The 23,988-nt window shown below is 47.2% G+C and overlaps 1 protein-coding gene across 1 annotated transcript; it reads left to right on the plus strand.

Moving 5' to 3' along the window:
• The first annotated feature begins 2,577 nt into the window (after positions 1 to 2,577).
• Positions 2,578 to 23,706, plus strand: prkcha (protein kinase C, eta, a). Its single transcript, XM_056590323.1, has 14 exons — positions 2,578 to 3,418; positions 6,803 to 6,866; positions 7,519 to 7,669; positions 8,053 to 8,087; positions 9,776 to 9,858; positions 10,682 to 10,811; positions 10,975 to 11,108; positions 11,460 to 11,588; positions 12,986 to 13,159; positions 14,434 to 14,588; positions 17,653 to 17,791; positions 18,215 to 18,403; positions 21,501 to 21,647; positions 21,991 to 23,706. The coding sequence occupies exons 1-14, from the start codon at positions 3,062 to 3,064 to the stop codon at positions 22,138 to 22,140; spliced, it is 2,037 nt and encodes a 678-aa protein (XP_056446298.1). The 5' UTR covers positions 2,578 to 3,061; the 3' UTR covers positions 22,141 to 23,706.
• Positions 23,707 to 23,988: the final 282 nt, after the last annotated feature.

Consider the following 23,988-nt stretch of genomic DNA (forward strand, 5'->3'; position numbering starts at 1 on the left):
GGGAGGCCCTGGGAGCCCCCCCCATCAGCCCTCGGCTCAGCCCTTAATGCAGCCCTGACGCCTCGCTGGCGCAGGGGCCACACTGCCCCACATCTGGAGCCGATTACACGGGAGGAGCCATGACACAACCCCCCCCCGTCCACCCCGTCCAGCTCCCTCTCCTTTCCCTTCCTCTGCTTCACCTCCTTACCTTGAACGTGTTTTATTCCTTTCATGCTGTTGTGTTCGACAGCACCTCTGTACCTCTTAGGACACTTATCTTGTCCTCCGGTCGTCGGTTCTTCACTCAGTCCGTTTGGAACCACATCATAAATAAGTTATATTTAGGTGTTATTTTTCAATGCACTCCCAGGTCCATGAATCCATAGTAGTATACTGAACTAAATGTGCATTAAATTATCTGGTGGTGCAGCGCTGGGCAATAAACACCCCTTGTGAATGAAGAGACATTTAGTAGCAAATTAGCTTTTACAGGTGTGATTTACGGCGGTGCTTCCACCGAGAACCTGTGTGTGTGTGTGTGTGTGTGTGTGTGTCTGTGTAAGTTACACTTTGGCCGTGTGTGTGTGTGTGTGTGTGTGTGTGTGTGTGTGTGTGTGTGTGTGTGTGTGTGTGTGTGTGTGTGTGTGTGTGTGTGTGTGTGTGTGTGTGTGTGTGTGTGTGTGAAGGAGATGGATGTTTATGTAGGCGTCTGTGTATACGGCTGTGAAAACCCCCTGCATCTTGCCGGGGTTATTGTGTAGGAGAGTGTAACCCCCATGCTCCGCAATGCGAGGAGAGTTCAAGAGTCCAGGTAATAGTGCGTCCAGCATGGGGGGGAGTTAAATATGCTGCTGCCTCGAGTCTTAATGACGGATGGAGGTTTGTGGTGTTGCAGGGGGTCGTAGATATATACTAGCCCCTCCGGACGTCTTTCACCGGGGTCAAAGTGCTGAGAAAGACGGGGTGGTGGGGGGGGTTCCATACCTGGTCCATATTCTCCCCGTTCCCCTTCGTCCCGTTTGGCACCAATGCTATGATTCATTAGCTGCAGTTACAGGCCAGACCTGGGCAGGGAGCCAGAGGATTGAGCTGTCCGACGTTACTGCGGCCAACACTGAAACATGGACTGTGACGACAATGTGCGAACGCTACAGGTGGCACTTAAAAACGACTCTGTTATGAATTATGGGAGCGCCACATGGCAGCGACCCCTTTGATTGTGTATATTTCCGTATACGGCGTTTTATTTATTTCCTGTCTTGCGTGGTGACCTTTTCCCTCCACGCCGATCATAAAACCCCATCCACAAGTGTTTTTTTGTGAGCGAGGTATGCAGACTTGTTGACCGGGCCGTAGTTGCAGACTTTTCTCATGCGAGCATAATTCAGGAGTTTGTCATCGGGACCCATGCAGGGAAGGCAGGGGAGAGTTCAAGCGAGCAGGAGTGGGTCAGGGTGTACATGGTGGAGGGTTTGGGGTGGAGGGTGTATGAGGAAAAACATTAAAAAAAACGAAACAAATCATTCAGGCGCATAAAAATGTCAAGTCATGGTCCAGGAAGAGGAGACGGGGAATGATAGAAACACAGGACTTAAGACTCATCCAAATGTCTTCATCGTAAATTACAGAAAATGGGAGGAAATGAGAGAACAGAGGGCGCAGCGCTGGAAGAGAGGTCTCCATCTGCCACCTGCTGGACAGATGCGTCTGTTGCTCCATCCCCACCCCTCTGGCCATTTATGATTATTATTTAGGCGTTATGCTTATGCCAGGACTCCGCCTACCATCCGATAAGGACGTATGCTATTTTCCAAATATATATATACATAAATATGATAGGCGAATATTCCCAATTGATCTGAGTGCACATCTAGACCTACATGTGGGTCTATAAATTAGTAAAAAAGTTTAAGTCAAGAAAAGTTTTTACAGTAGTACAAAAAGTCACAGAATATCGAATGCATGTCAAATGGTCCGTTTTTGTTTTTTTTCTGCAAATACCCCATGCCTTGCTCATGGACCTGTCCTGGAGGCAGCTCAGCTGTATTTGAAGTCGCTTCTACAGCTCCAAACTTGAGCCTATCAGCCTGAACTGCTTCTTCTAGAAGCGGTCAAAGGCAAGCAGACTCACCGCCTGGCTAAATCCACGGCCATTTTCTGACAACTTTATGATTATGACCTTCTCTCCCTGTAAGGTCACGTCTAAGAGGTTGTTTACAAGACGGTCTTTCATGGAGGATGTGTAGGATGGGGAACACATGCGCGCTTTATCTGAACCAGCTGGAGGGGGGTTCCGACATTTGGCAGAAGAGGGTCGAGTCTAACACTAATAAAGAGCCAAGACTTTGATCGTGGCATTTACGGAAAGAGAAGACCTCTGCCAACACACAAGAGCAGTTCTGCCAGACTTGAGACTGACTGACTGCCATTGCTGGGAGTCGGACACATGATGGACATATGATCAAACGTTCCTGTGTGTATGGACACACTTAAACTATCAATTTAACGCCAACATAATGATTCATGAGAAGTAGAAACACTTATTTTCAAATTCGTTATACATTCACTTATTTCCCAACCACCCCCACGGGGGGGGGGCTGTTTCCCAGGCGTTCCTCCTCACCTGGTTGAGGTGCTCCGACCGCGCAGCATTGTGGGAGAGCGTTTCTTTCTTCCTGAACGTATTCAGACTACAATATGAAATCACGTGACTTGTGAAAACAGGTTGTAGTGCGAAATGAAAGCGATGTTATCGGATACGAGCAGCTATGCGGAACCTGACGGCTTCTCAGCACTTGTGCTTCTCCTTATTATTTACCGAACGAGCAGGCGTCCTCCGGTAGTTGTACGCATGCGCAAAGCGGCAACAGCGCACGCAGCGGAGCGTTCGGAGTAGGACTGACAGCTTCAGAACCGTGGCAGGTCTTCAGAAGATGGAACCATTAGCAGGACTCCAGAACCACCGCCACCCGATTCTTTTTTGATATGGGAAACACCCGGCCACTTCACTCTGTATAGGTCGTTTTTATTTGACTTTGCATTTTTGCATTCGATGTTCTAACGAACTTTATTCAGCGACATGGAGATGAAGTTCAAGGGCCACCTCAAGCTCAGGATCGGGGAAGCCGTGAACCTCAAACCAACAACCTACTCACTCCGTCACTCTGTTATCTTCAACAAAGCACCCCCCTCGCTGGACCCCTACATCGTGATCAAGGTGGATGATTTCAAGGTGGGCCAGACGATAACCAAGCAGAAGACCAACTCGCCGACCTACAACGAGGACTTCAGCGTGGACGTGAGCGACGGGAAGAGCGTGGAGCTGGCCGTGTTCCACGAGACCCCCATCGGGTACGATGACTTCGTAGCGAACTGTTGCATCCGGTTTGAGGAGCTGATTGAATCGTCCAACTCTCAGGAGAGTCTTGAGAAATGGGTGAGTACCAGACAGGTATACGGTTGACCGTATCCTGGGAACCAGTAGGCCTACCAGTAGGTCATCAGTCTGTTTACATCCGAGTCTGCTGCAGCATCTGTTAAGCGTGATAAGGTCAACCCACAATGCTCTGTACCTGATCCAAAACAACTTGATACAAAGGTAGAGGTGAACACAGATTTATCATATTTGGAATATAAATTCGTATTTTATGCTAGCCAACATATTATTGTTTAATTCAACCGGCCCGCTTATTATAACCCATTTCCTTCATTATGTTTATGAAATACTGCCTGACCCTCCTGTAAACTTTGCCTTCATCCTACATCTGCTGGATCGAAATTCAAGTTATTAGATTATGTTGTTCTCCAAGAGGTCTGGTTATCACCTAGTTTCCCAGGGATGAGGGAACTTTGTGAACATGTTCGATCAGGTTTAACAGTTAAGGCGTCGTATGACCATGGGCTACCTCCTACCTCCAACACGGGCTGTCTCCTCCAACACCGGTCTGAATGCAGAGCAACTTTGCTATCCAAAAGCAAACTTTCTGCTTCCTATAAGCAATACATTAGTCACATTAAGTACATCCGTCTGTGACCTTCCTGTGCAAACATAGATTAGGTCGATTTCAAGATGGATTTAACAAGACATTGTAGCTCTGAAGAGCCATCAACTATTACAGCCAAATGTGTCTTCTCTCTAAATACATGTCAACATGTCAACCCAAACCGATCTTTAAGAACCTGTTTCATTGCCCTGCTGGACTCTGGCCCTCTGGTTGTAAACACTTCTGGTGTCAGTGCATTGAAATGTAAACCTGTCCCCACCTGAAGACAGAGCAGACCTTTATTGTCTCACCATGCATGCATCAGACCAGGTGAACACGATGTTCGAACCATAACAACAACAACAACTAGACTTTCCAGAACTCTCAGAACTGACGGGCACTCCCAAAGGCTTGTTTCTTCGACAGAGTTTAATGGGAAGCTCGACCCAAATCTGCAGAACTTCAAACCCTAGCAGAGGGTCAACCTGTCGAGCGTCGATCGATGTGGTTTCTTTATGGACATGCTACCTGTCACGTTAGTTTTGTTGGCTTCCCCACTTCGAAGTCCCTTTTAAGTCGTGGACATGGTTTTGCGCTGAATGGGAGCGGTGAAGGAGGGCTTTCGTTTGGTTAGAGTAAGGCAGCAGCAGAGGGGCTGCGGGGCCCCTGTCACATCAGAGAGGGAGAGACACAGGCCTCTACACGCCCACGCCTCCCTGACTTACAGCGCTCCCACCGTGGATCCAGGCTCAGGGTTCACCGGGTCTCTGACTGTCTCTTTCTCTCACCACTCTCTCCACACTCTCTGGTGTTCTTCAGTTTCAAGTTTCAAGTTTCAGAGGGTTTTATTAGAATGGAAAACTTGCATTAGCGTGGCGAAAGCACAAAAGTAAAATTAGCCGCAACATAAAAACAAGCATAATATATCCAAAATTATATTATTTTTATTGAATCGTCATTACAGTAGAATGTATATAATCAGTGAAACAGTTCAGCTGTCTCTCTTTCTGTCAGTGTGTTTCTCATTTGTATTCAGCTTCTGTATCTGTCTTTGACTGCTTCTGTCTCTTTGTTTGCTCTCTCCCTCTTTTCAACTGTCTCACCTCCTCCTTCACCTCTCACTATTAATCACTCTCTCCCCTAGGCTTTCCATGTCCTCAATAAATGAAAAAAATGCAACTCCTTTTGAATGAGAACCCCTTGGACAATCTGGGTCCAGATCACAGAACCGGCCGTGTAGCCGTTGAGTTGAGGTTCTCCTGTGTGGTTTGGCTTGAACCACGTGAGCCTGAGATGCTGCTTCAAGGGGGGGAGGCTGAGCATCTACGGGCCTTGATCACCAAAGAGCTGCAGCAGCCCACTGTAGATATGCTTGTCATAGTATGCGGTGTCACCTCCTGCTCTTCCTCTGTGGCTGGCCTGCTCACAACCTCGTCTGCCGCCCCCTCATTTTCTCACGTCCCTCTCAGCGAAGCCTCGGTTTCCATTGCGTTAGTTTCCAGCCGTACTTGCTGATGCATCTAGTCAACAGCGGCGTATGAGGCAAAAGTTTTCTTCTTATCTATCATACATGTCATCGATAGTTGGCAGGGAGAGCACCCACCCATTTTAAGATATCTTAACCGTAGGCTTTCGTTTGTGCAGTAACTTTTTGAATATTGTTTTTCATATTTTCCACACACTCTGCTATCTTCGTCACCCCCCTCCCCCCCACCCGCCCATTTCCTAAATGGTTTTGAAGAGAAATTAACGCCCCTGTGATGCAGAACAGCAGAGTTCTGCTTTTTAAATATAGATCCATGGTCTCCGTGGTGAGGGTTCATTCTCCGCCTCGCTGGAGTTCTGCTTACCTGAACCAATGAGCTGCTGAAGGAACCCCGACTTGTTCATACCAATGATTAATAACATTAAATAATGGTTTCATCATCCGGCTTGTGTCATTCTGGTGTCTCTGTATGTTTTAATCTGATCTCTCTGTATGTTTCTTAATCTGGTCTCTCTGTTTTCATCTATCATTCTGTATATCTCTCTGCTCCTGAAGGTGAAATGACTGCTGAGCTTTAAATCCATAACCGACAAAAGAATTAGGATTTTGGAAATGTCAAGAAAAGCCAAAACGATTAGACAAGATCATGAATTCTTAAAAATGTCAAGAAAATCCAAACCAAGAAAAATGTCATCAAAGAGAAAAAAATTATAATAAAGGGTATATTTGGATTAAATATGCGTACAAATACGCCTATATATTCCCAGACACACAAATAAGAAATATCTCCAATTAGTATCGTATTACCATCCTTAACTTTGTATGTAGCTGTTATTTGTAGATGACCACGCCCACCCATTCCTGGAGTGTGTGAGGCGTGTTCCGGTAGTTTCTCCTCAGCCGTGGTGTTCCCGCCACCAGGCATGCAGCCCGACCCGCCCGACCTGCCCTCCGGCGGGCCAACCACATTTCTGTGTGTGTTATGTCTGTGCAGAACTATGCACCTTTGCATGGCAAATGCCTCAGCATGTACGTAATGCGTATCGGGTCTGTAGCGCACCTTATGACCCGAGTCATGCTAAGCATCTGGGTGTATATACCGAGGGGCTGGTCATCGGAGCACAGCAAGCTTCCCGCTCTGTGACTCATCCCTGGATTACATGACCGTCCACCAGTCTGGCTGAGTGATCAATGGATCATGGATGATATGTAACATTCACTGTGTGTGTGTGTGTGTGTGTGTGTGTGTGTGTGTGTGTGTGTGTGTGTGTGTGTGTGTGTGTGTGTGTGTGTGTGTGTGTGTGTGTGTGTGTGTGTGTGTGTGTGTGTGTGTGTGTGTGTGTGTGTGTAGATGGACCTGGAGCCGGAGGGGAAGGTGTTTGTCGTCATATCTCTGATGGGGTCGTTCACTGATGGTAAGATTCCTGCTCTGAACTCAAACCCTCTCTTCTTCGTATACTGTAACTCCGTACCTGATCTTCCTGTACAAGTTATATTTTAAGGACGCAACCAAAATAGGTATTTTTTTAAGCATTCTTCACATACACCTACAATGCACCTGTGGAGAAATGTCTGTGTGGATATGGAAGTTGTCATGAAGCTCTTCCTCTTTTAAGCACTGAGATGAGCTCTACATGTGAAAAAAGCAGACTCACTCAATTGCCGTTAAGATAAGTCCTGCTCATGGTTATCTGGTCCATGGGATCTCCGCCCACCCACCTCTACAGTTCTGCTTTTCTGTCTAGCCTCACAGTTCTAGAAAACAGTGTCTTGCTATTTAAGGGAGACAGTTATGTATGAATTTGTATAGTATTTTTAGAAAATGTGGATTAATTTTCATAGGCTCCATAACGTAAGTACGCCTTAAACACAGACCAAGGTAGATTTAGTTTTCTTGATCAGAGACTAACACAACTATAAGCCTGTGAGTGTGTTTTTGTGTGTCCGGTGATCAGAGACTAACACAATCCTAACCCTCGGGTGTGTGTTTGTGTGTCCGGTGATCAGAGACTTACACAATCCTAACCCTCTGGTGTGTGTTTGTGTGTGTTTGTGTGTGGTGATCAGATAATGCGATGAAGGAGAAGACCTTTAAGCAGTTCACCAGGAAGCGGCAGGGCGCGGTCCGCCGGCGCATCCACCAGGTCAACGGACACAAGTTCATGTCCACCTTCCTCCGCCAGCCCACCTTCTGCTTCCACTGCAGGGAGTTCATCTGGTGAGAGCGCCTGGGAGAGCGCCCGGGGAGCGCCTGTGAGGAGGAGTGCCTGGGTAGCGCCTGGGAGAGCGCCCGGGGAGCGCCTGGGAGAGCGCCTGGGAGAGCGCCTGGGAGAGCGCCTGGGAGAGCGCCTGGGAGAGCGCCTGGGAGAGCGGCTGTGAGGAAGAGCGCCTGTGAGAGCGCCTGTGAGAGCGGCTGTGAGAGCGGCTGTGAGGAGGAGCGCCTGTGAGGAGGATGCCTGTGAGAGCGCCTGTGAGAGCGCCTGTGAGAGCGCCTGTGAGAGCGCCTGTGAGCAGTGACCACTGTGGGGTCGTCTGTAAAAGGTGACAGGTGATCATGGTGGTCAGCTGAACTGAATGTGACGCTCTATGTTTCCTCTACAGGGGGGTGTTTGGAAAGCAGGGCTACCAGTGCCAAGGTGAGCTGCTCTCCTTCTTCTTTAATCGCTTCTGATCAGGGGTTTGTTGAGGTTGTTTTTACTGATGGCTTGCGTTGCGAAGCGCCTTTTGTCTTACTGTGTGTTCACACCAAAAGCTGTAAAGCATTTTGAAAGATGAACGCCCATTCACTTTCTATTAGACATGAGCGATAAAGCGATTGGAGCGATAAAACGCTTGAGCGATAGCTTTAAAGCTGTAAAGCTGTAAATGAGAGTTGAAAACAGCTCAACTCTATGCAAATGAGCTCGTAGCGTTTCGGCTGTAAATGACCGTCAGCCAATCGGGCCAATCGGATACGCGAGAACTTTAGTTCCTAGTTTCTACCACATGTTTGTTCCTTCGTCATGGTGCATGAGAGAATAATTGCGGCTATTGCAGGGCATCGTATTTGTCCGCAATCGCATAGCCAACGTGGTCTTATTATAGCCCGATCATTAACTAAAAAACACATAGAAAGGATAAAGCATCCACCATATGATTTGAAGAGCCATCAACTCATACATTGTATGCCCTCATACAATGTATGAGGGCATACGCAATTCGTATTACGCAACAGGGATGGTCGCACAGTGGAATGCTGATGGAAACCAGCAGACGAGCGGTGGGTGGAGATGTGCACGCATTTCAGAAGCAGGGAGATACCGCACAAAAATCTATTTCTAATTTGTATATTTCTCCTTGCATAATAAGGAAATACCCCACACACACACACACACACATACACACACACGTACGTACGTATATGTATGTATATATAAGCATATAAGCAATCGCTCCATTAATTAGTTATTCAGTGTTTCATGTATTTATGCTTATTATTCTTTTTCTATTGACCAAACGAGTGACTATCTTGTGTTTTTGTTGTTCGGCAGCAGCACTTGCCTCAACTACAAGCGTGCAGGCAAAAGCGCGGCTCCTTTTTAAATGGAAAAGCAAGAGCGATATGAGCTGTAAATATTTTGGACAGCATTGCGTTTTGAGCTATTCAGCGGTTTTGCATCTTTTACAGCTTTAAGTGTGAACGTTCAGTGACGTCTATATGAACCTTGCAGCTTTCTAGGGGGGTTTCAGTTGATCATGTGGATAGTTTCTCAGTCCCTTATCATGACACGTAAACAAACAAACACCCCCACCGCCAGACAGGAAGCCAGCGTGCAGTGCTGCATGTGTAGACGCTTTCCATCGCCCTCGCTCTGCAACAGTTTGACAGACACAGTACAATGCGGCCCACTGCACTCCTTCATGATCCCTTCAATCTAAAGCTCGCTCTCTCTCTCTCTCTCTCTCTCTCTCTCTCTCTCTCTCTCTCTCTCTCTCTCTCTCTCTCTCTCTCTCTCTCTCTCTCTCTCTCTCTCTCTCTCTCTCTCTCTCTCTCTCTCTCTCTCTCTCTCTCTCTCTCTCTCTCTCTCTCTCTCTCTCTCTCTCTCTCTCTCTCTCTCTCTCTCTCTCTCTCAAAAAAATCACCTATGCCTGCTGCCATCAGTCTGGTCAATGACCACATGTAACCGTGATCTTTTTCGTGTTGTTTTATCCGTTATGTGTTTGCTGTTTCTTTTGACTACTGGCTGTGCATCAAATTGCCCCCCTGGAATAATAAAGATACCTTGAACCTCTCTCTCTCTCTCTCTCTCTCTCTCTCTCTCCCCCCCCCCCCCCCCCCCAACAGTCTGCTGGTGTGTGGTTCACAAGCGATGTCACCTGCACGTTGTGACCGCTTGTCCGGGGATGAAGAAGATCAAGAAGGAGCAGGTGAGGGAGACGCGCACACACACACACACACACACACACACACACACACACACACACACACACACACACACACACACACACACACACACACACACACACAGTGGAATGACCTAACCTTTTTCCACTACAACCTTAACACCTATAGCATCTTTCAATTTGTTCCTCCATGGGTCTAAACGGTAGCGATGGGGTGGGGGGGAACTGATTGTGGAATTCGACCTACAGTTCCCCCTCCCTGCTACTGTTTAGAACCAAGTAGGACTCAAGGAGACTCGGGCGACCCAGACCAATAGTGTCGTTGTTTACCTCCCTTTTCTGCGTTTCTGCGAGGGGACAGGCGCCTCAGTAACAGTGGTATCTTATCAAGGAGCCAATAGGCCTGTTGAAGAGCTTATGAGCTTCTCAGGGACTAGGAGAGAGAGAGGAAACTGTGGTACCGATCACCAACATGATCTAATAAGTCTGTTCTGCATGTCGCTGCAGTAAACAGTTCAGCTGTCCCGTTTCCTGTTTTTGCGTAAGGTCAACCAACCGCAACAGAAAGCGACTTTGTTGACTGCTTCAGCATTTACTGTCTGCTATTTTTCTGCTGTCTACTGAGGCAATTTGAATCAATGAGTGTCATGTCGGTTAAGTTCCATTACATTATAGATTTTCCTGGGCAGTCCTATGCTTTAAGGAAGTCCGTAATCTCACAAAGAGTTTGTAGGGTTTCGGTTGTGATGTGGTCACTTGAAGTGAATCTACTTCTGGCTCTGCGCTGTACATGGCTTCAGGACTCATGGATACTAACCCATGCCGACTTGTTCTTGTCATTTTCCAGTCAACGAACCAGGGCTTCAGTATCAACGTCCCCCACAAGTTCAGCAGCCACAGCTTCAAGGCCCCCACCTTCTGTGACCACTGTGGCTCCCTGCTGTGGGGGATCGTCAAACAGGGCCTGCATTGCAAGAGTAAGACCATGTCTGTCTGTCCTTTCACCCTCTCATTCCCATCATCCATGTTATTTTAACCTTGGTGTCCCTCTCTCTCTCTTTCTTTCTTTCTTTCTTTCTTTCTTTCTTTCTTTCTTTCTTTCTTTCTTTCTTTCTGTCTTTCTGTCTCCCCCCCCTCCAGTATGTAAGATGAACGTCCACATCCGCTGTAAGGGCAACGTGGCTCCTAGCTGTGGGGTCAACAGTGTTGAGCTGGCCAATAAGCTGGCAGAGATGGGTCTGAAACCGGGTGGTATCCCTCCACCCAAACCTTTGGTTCGTATTCTGACAGGCTTATCTCGATTCCTTTAACCTTTTTACAGCCTTGCTTGCAGACATGTCCACTTCTCCCATAGTGTATTGCAGTTTACTTGGCCCCTCTCCCGCCAATCCTAAACTCTCCACTATGGTCACGCCCACTTACCTTTGTTACCTGCATATTGCCCTACCCACAATGCAAACGTTTCCCTATAAGAATCTGGTTCACCCATTGTCTCACTGAATGTATTCTTGGTAACTTTGCTGCCTGTACTTTCCCATAATCATGCTCTGATATTCAATCAAATATTTAGCTGGCCGACGTGTCCTAACACTCAGTTCCTCTTCATTCCTCCTGCTCTGCTGCAGGTCCCGGGGGACCCGCCCCTGGACCCCCCGCCCGTCATGGACGCCCAGGTGCCCCGGCAGAACAACAGGAGGCTGGGCCTCTCGGACTTCACCTTCCTGCAGGTCCTAGGGAAGGGCAGCTTCGGCAAGGTGGGGTGGTGTTTAGGTGGTGTAGCGGTGGTCTGGGGATGGTGGGGTGGTGTTTAGGTGGTGTAGCGGTGGTCTGGGGATGGTGGGGTGGTGTTTAGGTGGTGTAGCGGTGGTCTGGGGATGGTGGGGTGGTGTTTAGGTGGTGTAGCGGTGGTCTGGGGATGGTGGGGTGGTGTTTAGGTGGTGTAGCGGTGGTCTGGGGATGGTGGGGTGGTGTTTAGGTGGTGTAGCGGTGGTCTGGGGATGGTGGGGTGGTGTTTAGGTGGTGTAGCGGTGGTCTGGGGATGGTGGGGTGGTGTTTAGGTGGTGTAGCGGTGGTCTGGGGATGGTGGGGTGGTGTTTAGGTGGTGTAGCGGTGGTCTGGGGATGGTGTAGAGGTGGTTCATGGTTCATCCATGATATATAAAACCACCTCGACTAGCAGCACATTATGCATATATAGTGTGGTATGTAGAATGTTTAGGTGTGCGTGTGTGTGTGTGTGCATAGTGGCAACCCGCCTTCTTGAGTGAACCGCCTCCTCCCCAAACAGGTCACGACTTAGCTGGGCAAAAGCCAAAAAGGCACGTTTATTCCAAAATCAAACATAAAGTCTCCTACTGAAAGAAAACAAAAGAACGTAAAGAATCGACGGCCCTATCCCTCGTGGGTGGGTTATATATATAGATAAACAATTATCCGCCAAAGGCTCTGTATATACTGAGGAATAGCCACCAAGGCCGTAGGTCTCTGGGGCTACTGTATTGGTGTGTGCACGCAATCACGCACACACACACACACACGCGCAGTCACGTATACAGACACATACACACATGCATGCAAGAGGTAAATAATTGTTTTAGTATATACCGCACATGAACACTCCAAAAATAAACAAGATGGCACCTTTTGCCGGCATTTTTTTTTTATTATTAGCAAACAGATGCAAAGCATTTTGCGATGAAAACCGAGTTTGAGAACTCATACTTTTTTTATATTGTATCACTTGACCTTCGGAGGAGGGATGGAGAGCAGACTGTGATCAAAAGTCACAAGGGTCAGAACAGCAGCAAAATACGAGACTTTTAATGTGCATAAGTTTTTTTATCTGGCAGTTTTATAATAAAAAATAACATATTTTTCTATAGTTTTCACAGCAAACGGGAACTTTGCACTTTAAAGCTTAAAACCAATGGAGGGGTTGTTTGATCAGTCCCCAGCTGAGAGGTGTGGGGTGTGGCCCAATGTTCCCCGACCCTTGACCCCTGACCCCTACCTGCTCCATTACGACTCCATTTCCCCTTCAAAGCCCCTGCTAGTGACCTAGCCCCGCTAGTCACTGCGTGAGTGACAGGAGTAGATCTGACCCCCCCCCCCCCTAGTGACCGTGTGAGTGACAGGTCTCCCCCCACCCCCAGGTGATGCTGGCCCGGCTGAACGGGGGCGAGCGGGTGTTCGCGGTCAAGGTGCTGAAGAAGGACATCATCCTGCAGGACGACGATGTGGAGTGCACCATGACGGAGAAGAGGGTGCTGTCCCTGGCCCGCTGTCACCCCTACCTCACCCAGCTGTACTGCTGCTTCCAGACCTTGGTGAGCACACACGCACGCACACACGCCTACAGACACACACGGACACAGACACGCGCACAAATACAGACACACAGCAGACACCTGCAGGCATACAGACACGCAGGAGTGCTTACAGACACACGCAGAAATAGACACACACGCACGCAATCATGCACACAGCAATACAGGCATGCACACACACGCGCGCAACCACGCATACAAACACATACACACTTGCACGCAATCACGCATACAGACACATGCACGCAATCACGCTATCACGCATACATGCACACGTAATCACCCACAAATGCACAACCACACATGCATACACACAAACGCATATCCTTTATTTTCTCAGGCAATACACGACATGCCCTGCAGATGGCAGCGTCACTGCAGTTTACTGGTGAACTTTTGAGTTTGGGGAAAGAATGTGAGCATGTGACAGTTTGTGGGTGAGAGACCGGCCCTCAGCTCCTCTCTACCCACAGACTAACCAGGCCTGCTGCTCAGCTGCTCCGGCATTTGAACCTTGGCGCACTTAGATTAATAAACAACACACAATGGATTCAACTGATCTCACCAACCCATCCCACATACAGCCAAACTCATGTGGCCACACATAAACACACACTGTAACACACGTACTGACACACACATACTGACATACACTGCTTATCTTGCCCTACAAGAAAAACATCATTCTGTAGCGTTCATCCATGACATTTTAGTTATACTTGTAGCTACTTGTTTGTGGAGACATTTGACAATTCCTCTTTTTGTTTTTTCGCTTCCAATGTGCAGCCTGAATCTGCCCTGGAAATACATTTTCATTGTGATTTGGTTGAATAATCACACACACACACACACACACACACACACACACACACACACACACACACACACACACACACACACACACACACACACACACACACACACACACACACGCGTATCGTGATCCCAATCATCTCCTACTCTGCGTTCTGTGTCCATCGTCCCTAATGCGGAGAGCCCATGATGGATTGGTTTCATCAGGGAAGATTCCCCTTGCCGATTCTGCTCATACTTGGGGTTCTACATGAAAGCCACTAATGACATATAGGAGGAGCCTCCGCATAGATCAGCTACACATCGTCCTCCATATCCATCGTCCACCACGTCTCAGGATATCCTTGGACATGGTCTGTGTGACCGCCTAATAAGATTGTGTGTTTTTTTGTGTGTGTGTGTGTGTGTGTGTGTGCGTGTGTGTGTGTGTGTGTGTGTGTGTCCTCTCCTCCGACCTCCAGGACCGCCTCTTCTTCGTGATGGAGTTTGTGAATGGAGGGGACCTCATGTTCCACATCCAGAAGTCCAGGAAGTTTGAGGAGGTGCGAGCTCGCTTCTACGCTGCAGAGATCACCTCCGCCCTCATGTTCCTGCACAGCAAGGGCATCCTCTACAGGTCTGTGGACCCCCACACACAGAACCCTCATAACCCTTACTCACATCCTCTACAGGTCTGTGGACCCCCACACACAGAACCTTCATAACCCTTACTCACATCCTCTACAGGTCTGTGGACCCCCACACACAGAACCCTCATAACCCTTACTCACATCCTCTACAGGTCTGTGGACCCCCACACACAGAACCTTCATAACCCTTACTCACATCCTCTACAGGTCTGTGGACCCCCACACACAGAACCTTCATAACCCTTACTCACATCCTCTACAGGTCTGTGGACCCCCACACACAGAACCTTCATAACCCTTACTCACATCCTCTACAGGTCTGTGGACCCCCACACACAGAACCTTCATAACCCTTACTAACATCCTCTACAGGTCTGTGGACCCCCACACACAGAACCTTCATAACCCTTACTCACATCCTCTACAGGTCTGTGGACCCCCACACACAGAACCTTCATAACCCTTACTCACATCCTCTACAGGTCTGTGGACCCCCACACACAGAACCTTCATAACCCTTACTAACATCCTCTACAGGTCTGTGGACCCCCACACACAGAACCTTCATAACCCTTACTAACATCCTCTACAGGTCTGTGGACCCCCACACACAGAACCTTCATAACCCTTACTCACATCCTCTACAGGTCTGTGGACCCCCACACACAGAACCCTCATAACCCTTACTCACATCCTCTACAGGTCTGTGGACCCCCACACACAGAACCTTCATAACCCTTACTAACATCCGTGCAGTGGTAAGCATCATAACATAGCATTAGCATATCTATTCAATAATGTATTAATTAATACCTTAGTTTACAAACACCACGAGAAAACGTGAACATCGTTAGTAAATGATTACTACGCCATTAGTTATCCGTTTATTACCATGGCTACAGTGCAGGCGAGAGGCCAAGCTGCCCTACGGTCTCACTGCATGGGGCATTTTTTGTTCTGTTGCCTCCCCCAGCAGAGCAGCATGGGGTGCAGCCCTTCAAGTGCATAAAGATAAGAGGGAATCATGTGAGGTGACTGCTGCTTTTTATAATTAGATGGGTATTCCACGTCATCCCACGTCACGCAGCATCGTTGGTACGTGCTGCACGCGCAGAGCTCCAATGCTAGCACTGAAATAGCTCTGTTCCGAACGAAAAGCTCAAGAGTTCGAAGTAGCTTGATTAGACTCTAGGACTACGTGATAGAACTATATTATAAAAAAACATCAACAAAAGTATTGTCTCTAGCCTACAGAGATAAAGTGTGTGCCTTATGTACAGCGTCCGTCCCAAAATGTCCTTTTTCACTTGATTTCCAGACCAATACGTCCGGACCATACATCCCGCCCCCCTGACCACGAGCGTCACCACTATGGTTCCTGCCTTTGTGCCAGGGTATTTTTCCTGCTAATCCCTATGACTGTGATGCCTACTCATCTCTCCCCCCCCCCCCCCCCCCCCCCCGTAGTACTGCTTTTTGTGCATGACGCGCTTCAGAGTAGGAAGTAGAGATGGGCCACTTATTGATTAATTGTGGAAGGAGAAGAGATGGCGGTGCCTACACTTTGGTTAGTGCTGCTATTCGGGTTTTGATGCTATTTTGCCTCAATGTTGTCTTCCTGGTTGAAAAGCGATCAGATCAATGCATTGCTCTAGTGATGTGGTCGTGATGTCATGGGAACAAAGCCTTCCTCCATCTCTCTGAGGAGAGCCAGGGTAGGGGAGCGCTGGGCTCTGAACATAGAACCATCTGTCCTCTCACTCTTCATAGTGCAAGGCAGCAGCAGCAGGTACACTGCTTGTTTTGGGCATTCCGGCTCCTCAACTTGACTAAGCTCACAAGATTCCACAGGTCGTTGATTCCAGTTCCAGTCTTTGACCGTGCTCTGTCCCGTGCCTCCATTAAGCTCTAATATGTTACTTTATGGATACTTAGTTCATTTAATCCATGGCCCTAATATGTTGACCGCATGAGATATCTCTTTTGGCTGTGGTACAAAGAGCTCATGCCATGCTCTTCTGATTCACTGGTTTCGTAATCGGTTTACGGTACAACAAGAGAAAACCAGTTTAATCCAGCCGGGTCATATTTGTCTGATTAACCGTCACCCCTCGGCTTCCCTTTTCTTCTTTACTGAAAGTCTACGAGCTGTAGATCTAGAGTTCTACCACATTGAGGAAGTGTGCCAAACGCATGTGACAGACAGACAGACAGAAGTACGCAGGATCTAACAGAGGGGTGAGGCTGCAATATGACTAAAACAAAAAACACAGTTGTGTCTGTGAACCCCACTGAATATTGGATGGCTTTGCTCACACCTGGAATTACCTCATTCAATAAAGATTCTTATATTTTGCCGAGGCATCTTGCCAGCAATTCTATCGGCATCTAGAGATACTATCACATTTTTTACGCAATAACCAAAACTATGTTTAAAAAGAGAAGACTTGATGTGGTTCAGGTATGGATTTATTCCTAAATTAAGAGAAATGCGTCCTCAGATATAATTGAACATAACTGACATTTTGCCTTCTGCAGTTACAGTAAATTAACAAGGGAATTGTACACTTTCAACTCCTACTGACATTGGAACCCCCCCCCTTCCCAGGTCTGAATGTGTCAGACGCATCCCGGTTGCCGGTCATTGTTGTCTGTTGTCCCCACCCCACTCTTGAGTGTGTTGGTTCATGCAGCTCTTGCTCTCATCGCACTGCCAAGCCTGGCAACAGGTCTAGCCGGTCCAAATCTGGACAGGGTTCATAGTCTGCATGTCACCTACTTAGTGTCTGATTCCCTATTCAGGGCATGTCCCCTGGGCCGGTCCCCTGTCCCAGTGCATGTGGTCCATGACAAAGGTTATGTTTAACGTACCTAAAAACGACAGCATTGACCTTTCTAAAAAACCTTTTCAAAAGCCTTGCGGTCCGACTGATGAATTGGAGTAACTCGCTGGTCCGCAGCCAAGCTGAAAGTACCTTCTCGTGTTTAATGGATGGCAATGTTCATTGTGCTAGTGTGCATCTCAAACGTGTCTCTCCTCCCCCCGTCCAGGGACCTGAAGCTGGACAATGTTCTTCTCGATAAAGACGGACACTGCAAGCTGGCAGACTTTGGCATGTGTAAGGAGGGCGTCTTTGAAGACGGAGCCACAGGCACCTTCTGCGGGACTCCAGATTACATTGCACCAGAGGTCAGTTAGAGAGTGCTTAGAAAAATCTAATTTATTCTGTATATTTCCTTATTTAGCGAGCATGTGAAGAATGCAAAAGGTTCAGCCTTTTACAAAAAAATCACTTCCTGCCTCCTTCCCCCGATCATCTCTCCAACAACGCTTATAACACTTAGGTCATTTTTTGTTTGGAATAGTCAACAGCTAATTCAATGTATCTTTATCCTTAGTTAATGCCCAACACACTATCTGTCTCTCTGGCACCTGTTGAGGTTTGTTTTCTTTTATTAATGCTCACCCAGGTGTGTGTCCGGTTAGTTCAGAATCACACACACATGCCCACACACAGTGCACCGCTCTGTTGGGGCCATCCTTGTGTATTAATGAGTAAAGCCCCTGGCTGCCTTACCTGATGCTGATGAATTATGTCATCCTCTGCATCAGATCCTGCAAGAGATGCTGTATGGGCCGTCCGTTGATTGGTGGGCCCTTGGGGTTCTGCTGTATGAGATGCTGTCGGGACACGCCCCCTTTGAGGCGGAGAACGAAGACGACCTCTTTGAGGCCATCCTGAACGAGGAGATCGTCTACGCATCCTGGCTCAGCAAGGAGGCCGTCAACATTCTGAAGGCTGTGAGTTCACAGTGAGATACGACGTGCAGCCCTTATGAGAGGAGGTCTGGAACAGGCAGATGAAGGCCTCATGAGAGGAGGTCTGGAACAGGCAGATGAAGGCCTCATGAGAGGAGGTCAAGAACAGGCAGATGAAGCCCTTATGCGAGACAGTCATGAACAGGCAGATTATGGAAACTCGGCTGTACAGCTGATCTTTCAGACGTATATCAAGACCCTTCTCTTTGCATCTTATGATTGCAGGAAAAGTCTGTTGACTTATTTTCATCTTTGGTTTTCGTGTGCTGGTGGCATAGGAAATGGATTTCCCTGGCATGGATGTATTGGGAATAAAGTCAGGGGACAAACCAAAGGGTTCAGTTATCCTTTGTTTAAATGAATACGCTGTTTGGAGGAACTAGGCGTCCTCCCTGTGATGATCGACGACGGGTCCATGCTTGTCTCTTACTAGGACAACACAGAGAATAGCTTTGCTCTTTATCTTCCCAGACCAGCTTTCTGTTGAGGGCTGGCCTTCAGAGCATCTGTCCGTCCGTCCAAAGGACTGACAGAATGTATGACAGCCTGGTGGGAGCTCCCCTTACCAGCTGTTTGGCCGGACCTTACAGAACTATAAACCCGACCCGTACCTGCTATATATATAGTGGCGCTCCTCTCTAGTTGTTGATATTCCAGCCAGAGTGAGGAGGTGTCGGTCCTAAACCCAAATCCTGAAGTGATCTTCTCTGTAGCATGCGTGCGTCCCTTAAAAGGCCCGTCACACCTCAGTCTGTCGGCCGCTGGCGCCTCCTGAGTGGATTTGAACATTGCTGGACTATTTTTACTGGAAGCTCATCCAAAGCCTTCAGGGCTCTTCAAGGCAGCTCTTTGGCGCGTGTTAGGCACACACTAAATGGTTGCTGCGTAACGCTTTGGCGTTGGTAATGTTCAGTTCCTCTGCACCCATTGGCATTAATCAGATCAACCACCGATTATAACGAGGAAGACAAGAATACTTCTGGTCAAATGTATTAGCTTCTTTGTGGTCAATATGAGGAAAGTGTTTAAGAATGATTCATCAAACAATGCATCAGAACATTTATTGATTTTCATTTCATTTATCAAGTGACGATTCAAAAACTATTTTATAGAAGTTTATATCTGAAGAAAAAACATTGACTATATTATGATGAGTAATCAGTGTGGTTACTTTCCATGTGGCTGTCTCCGGAATCTGAGAATGTCTCTGTGATGAGATGTCTCCCTCTCTGATGAGATGACTCCCTCTCTGATGAGATGTCTCCCTCTCTGATGAGATGTCTCCCTGATTGGATGTCTCTCTGATGGGTGATAACATGGGGAAAATGGCAGCAGCAGAATCGCTCCAATACGGGTTCTGTGAAAGATCGAGTCTAAGTGTAAACCAGATGGCATTAAAAAACGTTTACCGCCTCAAACCGCCTGGGCGTTTTATCTGAGGTATTTGGCTCTCATTCATTATTTCCCAGTTTGCTGAGACATCCACCGAGGGCATCGAGGGCATCGAGGGCAGGTCTGAGCGAGTGCACAGTGTATGGGGGTTGATACGGAAGGGAAATCCATTTCTGTGGACAAGGGGCTGAATCTGCTTCCATCTCTCGCTCTCTCACTGTCTCTCTCTCTGGGATAAGGTTGCTGGCTTGTTCTGGTGGCAGGTTAATGTCGGTGTTTGCCCCTAGGTGGGTGCAGACCTCTGAGACTGACCCCAGACACCTTCATTTATTTCTCTTTATTGTTCCCTCAGAGGCTGAGTCCAAACACTTTTATAATTGAGCTTTTTTTCTGTTTCTCTCCCTCCCTCTGGTCCTCAATCCACCAGCTAGGACCTGAGCTAATTTACACAGAGACAAGCAGGTTTGATAAAATGCTGCTGCTGTATCCGAGCAAAGAGTCTGTCTATATGTATACAGTAGTCTCTATCAATGAATTAACACCGGGAATAATGGGTTATTATAAAGCATAACCGTATAAACACAACAATAGAGTACTAAAGTGAAAACGTAAAGTTGTCCTGGCAACCGGATTTTCAGTTCTAAGCAACCGAACGAGAGATGGCGTTTTCCATTGCTTCCATGTGTTGTTTCTTTTCAAATTAAAATAAATAAATTTCAAGAGGTGTAAATCACTACCAATCGAAACATGTCGAGGCGTTCATGTATTCCTCCCTGGGGTATTAAAAGGAAAAGTTTGCGCTAGCATGAAAGAAGTTTATGATGTAATGCTAAATTGGCCCAATCTCAATATTACTTACATCATTGGTAAAGCAAACTCGCAAATCAATTCGCAATAAAAACGTTCCTTTTCTATAAAACATTCGTGCGGAATAGGATTTCCTCTTGTTAATTTGGTTTGTGTAGAACCGAAAATCGGTTGCTATGGAAACGTGACGACACACTTTAGTACTCTATGACAATAATATAATGAAACCCGTTAAACAGGAGATTAAGCTTAAGACGAGCAACTTAAGTTTTCATATTTCAGGTCATTAAATATTGAGCTCCTCAAAGGCTGGTCAAAAAGTGCTGAATCTATGGAAAAGTTTAAAAAGTTTAATTATGTAATGCGATTTACTGAATAGAGGCATACGGGTTCACTGGCCGCACTCAGCCCTTCCTGGACTCACTTTGGTCGCCCTCCAGAAAATGTGGCGGACTGTGCCAACCTCCACTAGGCTGTGTTTGTATTGGTGTGTAGAGAGAGAGAGAGAGAGAGAGGGACGGACAGAGGGACTGACTGTAATGCATGCTGGCTGAGCCACAGGCTTGGATTGCTGCAGAGCGTGACTTGGACCCAATAAGCCTTGTTGCCTGGAAATGGTGAGGAGCATCCAATGCCTGATGATATTCTTCACTTATTTAAGTAGGTTCCTTTGTTAACTGCCATGTTGGGTGTTAGTTTTAAACCTTTTCTCCACCCGTGGTTACATAATGGACATGAAGCACCTGGTCATCATGAATGGCTGATGTGAAGTCAGTTCATCCATCAGGTGCACGTCGGTTGCAGAGTCACAGTGAATTGTCGGCATCATGAGTTCACTGTCTGTAATAAATGTCTGATATCTCGCTGTCGTCTTCCTCAGTTGCTGACCAAGGCGGCGGCCCACCGGCTGGGCTGCATGGGCTCGGAGGGCGGGGAGAGCGCGGTGGTCCGCCACCCCTTCTTCGCCAGCATCGACTGGGAGAAGCTGGAGCGCCGAGAGCTGGAGCCCCCCTTCAAACCCAAGATCGTCAGTGAAACTAAATTATTGTTTTAAGTACATTTGTCCAAAGAAATATAAACAATATAACGCTGTTGGTACAGTAAGGATGTTCATAGAACCAAGTGCCAAGCATTAACAATTGTTAGGTTAACCCATTCCCCGTACACAACAAAAGATACACGATGCTAAGTATTGTTTTTAAGTGCCAGGACATACAACATTCAATAAGTACGTAAGAGGGGGGTGGGGGGGTGTGTGTGGGGGGGAGGCTTCCACAGGTTGCGTTCTTAAGTTGATGTTTCCCCACCTGATTCCCCCTTGATAATGATGGTTTTCATCCGACTCAATGCTATTCATTCTATATCTCCAGAAAACGACGGAAGATGTGAACAACTTTGACCCTGACTTTACGCAAGAGGAGCCCACGCTGACCCCCATTGACGACCCGCTCATCCCCTCCAACCACCTCAACGAGTTCCACGACTTCTCCTTCACCTCCTCGGAAATACTGCAGAAATAGGAGTTTCTGAAGGACCCATGGGACCACCTGCTCTGCTGGGATCCAGGTTCTCTGCCAGGTCCACGGACTGAGCACAGTCCGTGGACCTGGTGTTCCACGTGGGCAGACCTCCAGAGTCTAAGAACTAATCAATAAGTGGATACGACCCCCAATGTGGACTGGACTGAACGAGGGAAAGACTTCCTCAACAGAAAATATGCTCGCTGTTATCTCTGTGTCTCGAACACTTCAGATGTATTTTTTTACCATTCCCTTTATACATCCTCTATTCAACTTAATCTTTGAAAAGACATGGTGAATGCCTTTTTATTTTGTGCGCTTGTATTGAATGTAGAATGGCCTTGTGGATCCCATTGTTGGTGCCCGCTGAAAGAGAATCTGTAATATCTGTGCCAGATGTCATGTCAAGCACCAGGAAAACAGATGTATTTAAACTGTGACCAAACTTGCAGTTCCTTGTAAATTGTAGTCATCGGTGAATGGATTTGCTTCCAGTTGAATCCCAGGACATTTTTGTGGGAACTGTTTTATTTTTTGCCAATTGAGAAGCCTGTTGAATTTCAGGAGGCACAGACTCCTTAGCATATGAAATAGTGTCACATTTGTTCCGTATGTAAATACAAAAAATGGTCTCTCTTTCTCGCTCTCTCTCTGCGCGATATCATTTAAAACAGACTGATAAATCCATATCCTAATTGCCAGTTGGCAGCTATCTCCGTGACTACAACTGTCTTTACGAGAACAGACCAGTCGTAAGATGATGCAACAGTTGTGAAATAACAGAAAGTTTGTTGCTGTGATCCTGCAATCAATATCATCCGTTTGTCTGCCAAGTTCGCTCAGCAGTCGTTTCTTCTGCACCTCACCTTTTAATATTTGACGTCAGATGACACAACAGCTATCGTCTGGTGGAGCAACAAAGGCTGTTTGAGCCTCAAACCAGAAGGAGGAAACCGGAAACCGCCCTGCGTCACGGCGACCACTTGAACCGGCAACAGGAAGTCGTTACAGGAAGGGGGATCTTGCAGTTTTGCAAGACAGCAACGTCAGATAGTGTGTGATCGTCTGCCATAAGAGGCATTCAGGAGGAGAGAATCGCCCCGGACAGCATGAACAATGAACCATGGCCTCTGTTGACCCGGCCCAGATGCCCACGCCCGGTTTGGGAAGACTTCAGTCCTAATGTCTGGCAGTTCCTTATTCTGGTGGATAACTTTCACTTTAGTAGATTAAATATTAAAGCCAGGAAGCAAAAGACCAACCCTTCATACGCAGAAAGATAACAGTTCAAGTTCTCTCTGTCTCTGTCCACTATCGGGCTGAATATAGGAATGAGTGAACAGGCCTACGATTTCTTCCATTAACGGTATTTGGTCGTACTAGGCATTAAATGCAGTTTTTCATTGCTGGAAGTCCACACTGACCGCTTGGTCAACCTCCAAATTAAATAAATAAATAAAAAACATTCGATAAGACCAAAGTTTTTTTATCCATCTTTTTTAAGCAGTTGATTGTGTTCTTAATGTAATATGATGAAAGTTGAAGTGTTAAACCAAAAATAAGGCCTTGACTTGAAACTTGAAAAGTTTCTAAGGGTCTAATTCAATTCAATTTTATTGTATAGCCCTTAATCACCATTACAGTCTCAAAGGGCTTAACAGGCCAAATATGTATGACCCCCCCCCCCCCCCAAGCCTCCACAAGGGCAAAAAAAACCTCCTTTGAAATGGAAAGGAAGAAATCTTCTTCTAAATCCCTGTCAGGCCACTCTGGTGGTGTGACTATAGGGGTTTGAGTCACTTCATCATCCATCACGTGCCTGATGAAGGGTCACACTGACGTGTAGAG

Source organism: Gadus chalcogrammus, chromosome 5, assembly GCF_026213295.1.
Source record: "Gadus chalcogrammus isolate NIFS_2021 chromosome 5, NIFS_Gcha_1.0, whole genome shotgun sequence".
Lineage (NCBI taxonomy): Eukaryota > Metazoa > Chordata > Actinopteri > Gadiformes > Gadidae > Gadus > Gadus chalcogrammus.

Bases quoted from the DNA above. Each gene is read 5' to 3' on its own strand.
- prkcha (XM_056590323.1), top strand. From the start codon at position 3,062: ATGGAGATGAAGTTCAAGGGCCACCTCAAGCTCAGGATCGGGGAAGCC. The intron at 10,812-10,974 runs GTAAGACCATGT...CCCCCCCTCCAG, and splicing joins ACAGGGCCTGCATTGCAAGA to TATGTAAGATGAACGTCCAC. The intron at 18,404-21,500 runs GTGAGTTCACAG...CGTCTTCCTCAG, and splicing joins CCGTCAACATTCTGAAGGCT to TTGCTGACCAAGGCGGCGGC.